The sequence below is a fragment of the Plasmopara halstedii genome (assembly GCF_900000015.1).
Source record: "Plasmopara halstedii genome assembly, contig: Scaffold_2881, whole genome shotgun sequence".
In the NCBI taxonomy this organism is placed as follows: Eukaryota; Oomycota; class Peronosporomycetes; order Peronosporales; family Peronosporaceae; genus Plasmopara; species Plasmopara halstedii.
This window is the reverse complement of record NW_020189786.1, coordinates 297,782-306,222: the sequence shown is the minus strand read 5'-3', so window position 1 is coordinate 306,222 and position 8,441 is coordinate 297,782. Positions and strand designations below refer to the sequence as shown.

At 45.2% G+C, this 8,441-nt stretch overlaps 4 protein-coding genes across 4 annotated transcripts; 2 read left to right on the top strand and 2 right to left on the bottom strand.

Moving 5' to 3' along the window:
- Positions 1-1,356: 1,356 nt before the first annotated feature.
- Positions 1,357-2,262, top strand: PHALS_05149 (60s ribosomal protein; the record flags this gene model as incomplete). Its single annotated transcript, XM_024718824.1, has 3 exons — positions 1,357-1,693; positions 1,892-2,043; positions 2,107-2,262. 3 exons carry the CDS (start codon positions 1,357-1,359, stop codon positions 2,260-2,262), a joined length of 645 nt encoding a protein of 214 aa, XP_024584184.1.
- Positions 2,263-2,354: 92 nt separating this feature from the next.
- On the bottom strand, positions 2,355-3,322 carry PHALS_05148 (IQ motif, EF-hand binding site; the record flags this gene model as incomplete). Its single annotated transcript, XM_024718822.1, has 3 exons — positions 2,355-2,411; positions 2,488-3,171; positions 3,242-3,322. The coding sequence occupies 3 exons, from the start codon at positions 3,320-3,322 to the stop codon at positions 2,355-2,357; spliced, it is 822 nt and encodes a 273-aa protein (XP_024584183.1).
- A 118-nt stretch (positions 3,323-3,440) lies between these two features.
- PHALS_05147 lies at positions 3,441-5,143 on the top strand (the record flags this gene model as incomplete). Its single annotated transcript, XM_024718821.1, has 3 exons — positions 3,441-4,063; positions 4,135-4,236; positions 4,312-5,143. 3 exons carry the CDS (start codon positions 3,441-3,443, stop codon positions 5,141-5,143), a joined length of 1,557 nt encoding a protein of 518 aa, XP_024584182.1.
- Positions 5,144-5,394: 251 nt separating this feature from the next.
- PHALS_05146 (cysteine-trna ligase) lies at positions 5,395-7,527 on the bottom strand (the record flags this gene model as incomplete). Its single annotated transcript, XM_024718820.1, has 3 exons — positions 5,395-5,508; positions 5,575-5,694; positions 5,776-7,527. 3 exons carry the CDS (start codon positions 7,525-7,527, stop codon positions 5,395-5,397), a joined length of 1,986 nt encoding a protein of 661 aa, XP_024584181.1.
- Between the last annotated feature and the right edge of the window lie 914 nt (positions 7,528-8,441).

The window sequence follows — 8,441 nt, the reverse complement described above, 5'->3', positions numbered from 1 at the left end:
CAGCTGGATATTTCATCTTCAGAAAAGGGGAGTAGCAACTGGAGTGGAGGGCTGGGGGTTGGGGAGCACTTCTAGGGATTTGACTCGCGTAGTAGCCGGCAAATTGAGAAGTGATTAATGTTACAATTAATCAGCAGGTTTATAGAAATTTCTCTGACTTTATTGACTTTGAATATACATGAGATGTATTGTACATCTCGAATATACGTAGCATCTTTGTATCTTACATTTTAATCTGAGCTAGCATTTGACTTTAAACTACTATCTGCGAAGTACTCAATTTCTTGCTTCTCTAACTGTGCCAATGCTATATTGTACTCAGCTCCAGTATGAATAGGACATGTAAGACTACTCGACGATGAATTACAAAGCCAAATTGACAATAAACCATCCTCGCTGAGCGCCTCAACGGCACGGTCTGCGCGATCTCAGGTATCTCCACGGTTTTTGGGTGCGTGTCGTGGTGTAATTGTGTCGTAAATCGAAATCTGGAAATGGCCAACAAACTACATTATAGCTCTCGCATCCAGTGCACACACCAACCAGCGACGTCCTGGGGTAAACAATGGACGCTGTATCTTTGCATGCAGTCCATAGAATTTCTAGTCATCAGTGCACACGTCTAGGATCAATGTTTAATTTGTATTTCAGATCCAGACTTCCTAAATGGCACTGCAACACACACTTTGTATTAAACCCCCAGCGGGGTGGAGATCACGAGTCCGTTCTGGCCGGTATTAGGCTTCTCAGACGCAATTGTTTGGAGTGGACGCCATGCCATGATGCGTGTTTGTTTTTATGAATTTAAAAAGTTGGTTGCGTCATAATGTTGCGGAAATATTGGCGGTCGTCACAGAAGACGGATAGGTCTGACTTTACATGCAGTTGGTGGAGATTCTAAGGGTAGTTGGTCAGATTAATGGGAACGGTTGTGAAAAACAGGTAAAATTAGTGCATTAAACACCTTAGATTTGCCCTACAGGTTCATTTGCTTAATTATTTCCAGCGCGAGAGCCTGATAGGGAAATTATATTTCAAAACTAGATATATAATCAGTAAGCGTTTATAATTTGGCTGCAGCGTAAAATTGGTTCAAAACAAACGTGCAGACTTTTTTGTGTTTGATCGACTGCATATAACACACTCCCGTATACCAAGATACAAGCATAACGGGCTCAAGGAGGTATCGTCTCTTGAGGTCTCTGAGATGTCGCTAGAAAATTTTGGAATTATTAAAATTTGACTTAAGTGAGCTTTTTAATAAATAGAAAACCAATTATCAGTCAGTAAACTCTAGAAAAGGCAAGCAACAATTTAAAAACTATAAAAATAGAGTTAGGAATCAAATTTCAGCACATGGTCACCAAGGCTCATGTGACTCAACCCACCAATGCCACTTTCACCAACAGTCTGGCAGAGGCTTCCGATTGCGTGGTTGCCGACGCATCCGGCAGAAACAATCATATTCAAAACATTCCTGCGCGTATCGTGCACTTGACCTCGAAGTGGTATCCTGTCGACTGCATCCCGAAATTGTTGCCGTCGGCCAAGACCAAACGCAATAGCGTAAAGACGGCTAAGCTGCGCAAGTCAATTACGCCTGGCACTGTTCTCATTCTACTTTCTGGGCGCTTTCGCGGCACACGAGTTGTGTTTCTTAAGCAGCTACCGTCAGGTACATTATTAATTACGGGTAAGTGCATCACGTTAAGTGAATATTACACTACGTTAGGCGATTATGTCAATTTTGTCAATCTGCTCTGTCTAAAGCATGATCGTGGCACGCTGAGTAGCTTAGTCACTGGATTTTAGACGCATATTTACAAGCGCAGCCGAGTCAAAGATCGTTGGTATGATGCTGACACGTTAATTTGGTCGCTGTGGTTAGCAGGCCCGTACAAAGTGAATGGCGTACCACTGCGTCGCGTGAACCAGGCATTTGTTATCGCTACATCGACCCGACTTGATTTGTCGAACGTCACGCTGCCAAATATCGGCGACAACTATTTTGCCAAAACGCCGTCAAAGAAAAGCAGTATACCAGTATGATGACACCTGCAGCCAAATTTTTTTTTGTATATGCTGACAGTTGCTTGAGTTGTGCAGGTGACGCCTGTTATCGCGGAGCAGAGAAAAAGCGACCAAAAGGCAGTTGACGCGCTTCTCATGCAAAAACTTGCAAAAGAGCCTTACCTTCGCGCGTACCTGAATGCAAAGTTCACACTCACAAAGAACGACCGGATCCACGATATGCGCTTTTGAGATTATATTTTGCTAGTGTATACACCAAAAAAATGGCTCCACTTGATATGATGCTTTTCATGGCATCAACATAGATTGAGATTTAGACGTTTTCACTTCGCTTCTTGAGTCGGAGCAGCTTTTTCGACACGCCTCTTAGATCTTAAATACTGAAGCACAACGACAAATCAAATTAATATGCTACTACTGGTCAACGATTTTATAAACGCAGCAACACACAAGTACCTTTCGCCTATCAAGTAGTGCCTGACGAGCCCACTCGAGCTCAAGCAAAATAATTTCGGATGGTGTTTTCACCCGAAGAATGTTTTGCACACTCGCCAACTGGTTATCGGTCCTGTGATTGCACTTGCTGCCTTCTTGACTCTTAATATGCTTCGCTTCAGCGCTCACTGGCGGTTCAGCTTGAATGGCAGTGTCGCGTAAGTCGATGCACTCGTCATGCGAGCTGGTGTTCGAGCTGTCCCTGAAACTACGTAAACTTTCTGTGTCGATAACATCGATGTCGCTAGTGGGTTGGTGGCTTTCAGACGCGCTGCCGACAACTGGTGCAATCGACAGACCCTTGTCCGGCGACATCAAATCAACTGTCGACTTCCGCGAGCAACTTGGACTGGTAGCTTGCTCATTTTCGCTTGGACTGCTGCTAAGTTCACCTTGCTGTTCATAGTTTATATCGCTGATCGGAAAGTTTATTGAAACGCCGAAAAGCAAGTCCTCCATGCGTGGCAACCGCAGCTTAGCGTCAGGTCCCCAGTCTAACGAGAAAGACGGTATTTTTGCCGCTGCAAGTCCAAGCAACAACCACTCGCCGTCGAGTTGGTGCTGAATGTCGGCAATTAAATGCTCCATGTCGACTCGCACTCGGTGCACAACGCGTTGCCGTGCACGCCAACCGCGGAAGACGCGCTACCATAGTATTGGGCACGCGTGTCAGGTCGTTCTCCACCATGTCCGATGATTTATCCTGCTACTTTACCTGAATTTGTCTTGCAGCTGCGATTCGCAATTCATAACGTTGCCAATACTGTTGATCTAACTTTTCTTGGCGTCTATGCATAGCGAGCGATTTTTCTCGCCCAGCTTTTTGGCAAGGCCTTAAAGAAGAGATCACTCGGTCTCACGGAAAACAAATATTCAGTTCATTCACAATTTAAATTGACGCTGATAGTAATCGCATGAAATTCAAACTACCGACCCCTGTTGGTATCGGCTGGTCTATGGGGCTAGCGCTAGCGCTTGCCCTTCAAGTGGTGATCTATCGCGAGACACTACAGGAAGCTATCCGCTATGGCCGCAAACGCTTGCTCGTGTATAAGACCATGCATCGTCGCTTTGCCAACCAGCGACTTAAGCGCCTTAACAGTCTTGGTGATGATCGCAAGTCCCAATGGATGTGGAAAAATGTGTCACAGAACGATGCCGCGTTTGCGGATAACGACACCATTAGTGAGGAGAGCGCTGACAGCACCGCCGGCACAGATGGTTTAATTTCCTCCCAGAAAAAGCTTGTGCTTGTGATGGTCGGCTTGCCTGCACGTGGCAAGAGCTTTGTAGTGCACAAAACATTACGTTATATCGAATGGTTGGGTTTTCCCACGCGTGTGTTTAACGTGGGTAATCTGCGTCGCCAACTCGGCAAAGCTGGCGAGAACTCGACCTTCTTTAGTGCTGACAACAAAGATGCCACAAATCTTCGCGAGAAGATGGCAATGAACGCTCTGGATAATTTGCTTGAATGGATTGAAGACAAGGGACACGTCGCGGTATTCGACGCAACGAATACGACAAAACTACGAAGGTTTGGTTTGGCTGTAGGAAGGAAGAAGGAGGTTAGTTATGACGTGACCGTGATTTTCACTATTGCTGTAGACAGCATATCCTTGAAAAGGTGAGCTCACATCAAAACGTTCGCGTCATGTTCGTCGAGAGTATATGTGACAGTAAGAAGTTGCTTGAAATTAACTACCGTCGGTGAGTTGTATCTCAGTTATATCTCGCATTCGCTCATCTAGCTGCTCATTGTCTTCGTTTTCATGTTTCTTTTAGAAAACTCACAAACGCTGATTACAAAGATAAGGATCCTGAGGAGGCGTTAGCGGATTTTAGGCAACGCGTGCACGAATATGGGAAAGTTTACGAGACAGTGGAGGATACTGAGGATAGCGGTAATGCGTGCTATGTAAAGGTCTACAATGCCGGCGAGAAAATTCAAGCACGGTATTGTCAGGGCTTCCTCCAAAGCCAAATCGTATCATTGCTACAGAATATACACCTTTGCCCACGTCGAATCTGGTTAGTGCGCCCTGGTCCAAGCATCACAAGTTGCAAGGGGATTTTAGGATTAGATACTGAGCTATCACCCGAAGGTCATCGTGTTGCACGTGCAATTGCGTCGTTTGTCGAGAACTTGCAGCTTGTCCGCCCAATGGAGGTTTGGTCAAGTCCAATGAAACGGGCAAGAGAAACAGCTGAATATCTCCCCACTCGCGAGTTAAAGCGCTACGTTTTGACTACGTTACTAAATGAACTCGGCGGTGGTGACTTTGAAGGACTCACTTATGACGAGATTGAACACTTATACCCTAAACATTACGTAGCCCGGTTACAAGACAAGCTTCGTTACCGGTATCCTGGCGTGGGTGGTGAGAGTTACGTGGATGTGATATCACGTTTGCGCTCACTAATCATTGAGTTTGAGCGTAAGAAGCGTGACGTACTTGTGATCTGTAGCGAATCAATTTTGCGCTGCCTTTTGGGCTACTTTGCTGGCTGTGAAGCTGCCAAAGTGCCGCACCTGCAATCATACGACAACACAATTGTGGAGCTAAGCCCACACCGAGATGGCTGCGACATAAAACTAATTCCACTTAAAATTTAAGATGCATTGACCAGGCTTTGTCGACCGCATAAAACTGGCGACACGACTGATGCCAAGTTTTCATTACCACTCCTGGAAACGCCGATATTATCATAATTGTATTTGCCCCTTTCTTAGCTTGTCTTGTATGATTTGAACACTGGGACATTGATTGACATCGAGATTGTATATCGTAAGTCAATTTGTCGTTTTTCAAGTTTCTATAATTTATACGTTGTCAAGATGCATTGATGCATTTATTTGTCTTTGTTCTAGTTGCTGTTGTATTTCTGGTGAAGGGCCTTTTGCTTGGCTTGCTCCTTTGCCAACTTCTTCATTTGCCCCTTACTCAACGGCTCGCCTGCATTATTGTGTGTCGGTAGACCCTGCGATTGCAAAATAACAATGCTCTTTAAAACCACAAATATGTACGAGATCACGACTGCACTTACGTCGTTGTCAAACCTGGAGTACTTGTCTTTCATATCTAAGAACATTTCTTGAGGTGAAATCCTACTTTTGTCCGCCAGCTCTGCCTTCTTTTTGGCCTCCTCAACCAATCGCAATCGCTTCTGTTCCTCTTTTCTAATCTTCTCTTGCTTTTTCTTCTCAATTTCTTCGATAAGCTCGCCTTTATTGGCTAACTTCCACACAGCGACACCAGCAGAGCGGTCCTCCAGACGGACACCTGCGTGCGGCAACTTTTCATCACGGACTACATCACACAATCGTAGCACAACTCCTGAAAGTTCCTTTGCATCACCATTTTCCACAAATGCAGAGCGAGCAGCCTCACGAATTTCATCACGAAAGTGTGCAAAGATATCGAGAACTGGCCTAAGAATAGTCTCTTGGTCGGAATGACCACAAGCACCTGAGCTTAGTGGCAAACCAATGTCCGTGGCCGAAGTGACTAAACCAAAAATCGATAACATGTGTGTGATATACTCAGCGCTGGCACGAATAAGCATAGAGACCTGTGAATTAATATCACCGGCCATGTAGCGATTAATCTCTTTAGCCAACTGCTGTAATTGCAAAAGTGCCAATGGAGTGTTGATGTCGTCACAAAGTGCGCGAAACACCTTCTCCTTGCAGTCAAGCAGAGCACCGTGCAACGCCTTCTCTACAGAAGTCCATTTTTGAGTCTTTTCGACCCCAAGTTCTCGCAGACGTACCTTCACATTAGCAAAAAACTCTGTAAAAAAACGGTCGACACCAACGGCCTCATCCATGGAGTTGTCGTTATAATCCATGGGAACATTATACTTGTGCAACAAGAACAGAAAGCGCAGTTGACGTGGGGTATTGTCCATTAGTGCTTCTTGAATCTTGACAAAATTTTTCAGGCTCTTGGACATTTTCAATCCCTCAATATTTAGGTGACCCGTATGCACGAAATAATTAACCCACTGCGAAAAGTCAAAGTACGCCTCCGACTGTGCGATTTCATTATCGTGGTGTGGAAAGCGTAAATCAATTCCACCCGAGTGAACATCAATCTTGCCGCCAGCCAAGTGTTTAACGGTATCGCTTGCCATGGCCGAACATTCTATGTGCCAACCAGGACGCCCCTCACCCCAAGGCGAGGACCAAAAAGGCTCACCGCTTTTCGACTTTTTCCATAGTGCGAAATCGTTACCATTACGCTTGTCAGATTGTCCAGCCGATAGTGCACCTTCACCTTCGGCGAGTAATTCCGACTGACCAACATTTTCAGGTAGAAGCTTGCCGTACGCTTTGCCCCCAGATCGTCCAAAAGCCACCGTGTCAAAGTAAACGGAACCATTGCTTTCGTATGCAAAACCGTTCTTCATTATTCCCTCAACAAACTCGACAATCTCGGGCACGTACTCGCTAACGCGCGTGACAACCGTGGGAGTCTTGATATTTAGCGCAGCCATATCGTCCAGAAAAGATTTCTCCCAAAATTTGGACAGCTCCCTCATACGGCGCATGTTGTCCTCGGTAGGCTGCTGAGCTGCCCAATTCATGACAAGCTTGGCTTTTTCATCCTTATCGAGGGGAAGATTTTTCCCTGGATTGGCCTTGATCCAGCCGGTTTCCGCAGCACGCAAGATGATCTTATCATCGACGTCGGTAATGTTCATGACAAGCTCCACTTCCAGGCCAAAATAGTCCTCAAGGATGCGACGGACGTAATCAAAGCACGTATACGTACGACCATGGCCTAGATGTGTCTGGTCGTATACCGTGGGACCGCACATGTACCAAAGCACGCGCTTGCCTTGCATGGGTACAAAAGCGTTCTTAGACCGTGTCATGCTGTTATACAAGCGCAGGGGATAGTGTTTAGCCCAGTATTCAGTTAGACCTGCGATGGGACGCGGCGGGTACCACGTAGGCTGTTTCACGCCAGGTACATCGGCTGTTGCTTCCGCCATGTCGTCACTAAGGCACAATTGATTGGTGTTGAGTTCTAGAATAGATATTTATGTCATATTTTTGAGTCCATGAAGAATGATGCTCTAGATTAGAGTATATAACCCATAGAAATACCCATTTCCCCGATACAGTTACTAGAGATAAAATTGAGGCATAAAACAGTTTTTGCTTTGGGCACCTGCCACCACTCACAGGTATGTGTCAATAGCGCAAAGTTACTTCAATGTGGCGAAAGCATAAGAGGATTGTACACATTAAGTAATATGAAAGGAGTAGCACCCTTGCCATTTCCTCAATACGCGCCGCCATTATTTAGAAAATAATGGCGGATACGAGCGGACATAATGGTGGCCGGGCTACTTCAATCGCATCGTTCTTGTGATGATTGCTGGCCCGCATCACCACCAGAAAGGTGCATATCTTTTAAACAAATAAATGATACACCAGATGAACAAAACGTGATCACGATGTAGATCCTTGACATAAATGCTGTCATTCATGCCTCACGATAGTTAATAATGGGTGTGCTTATGTGAACGTAACGCATTGTTCTTTTGTGCAAATGTGCAAAAGCGCATATACCACGTGTATGCCATCGCAAAATTCAGATGTACCAGAGTAATAATTTCTGATGAGGACAATGTAACAACGTCAAGGAAGGCCTCGTGAATCACTTCCATACGTCATGTAGTTGTACAATCGATCATAGTAAGACAGTTTTTTTATAATCAATATTGCCACAATCTTTAATTTATATGTCACTTCTAAGTTAAATTGAAGAAAACTCAGTTTTGAGAACGATCAAATCCGTTGGTGGGTGAAGCGGCCACTGCGTGTTAGCTGACAAGAGGTCTCTGGGCGAAAGCTTTGTCTGTGCAAAGCGTGCGGCTACACATTGCATTTGGTAGATTGT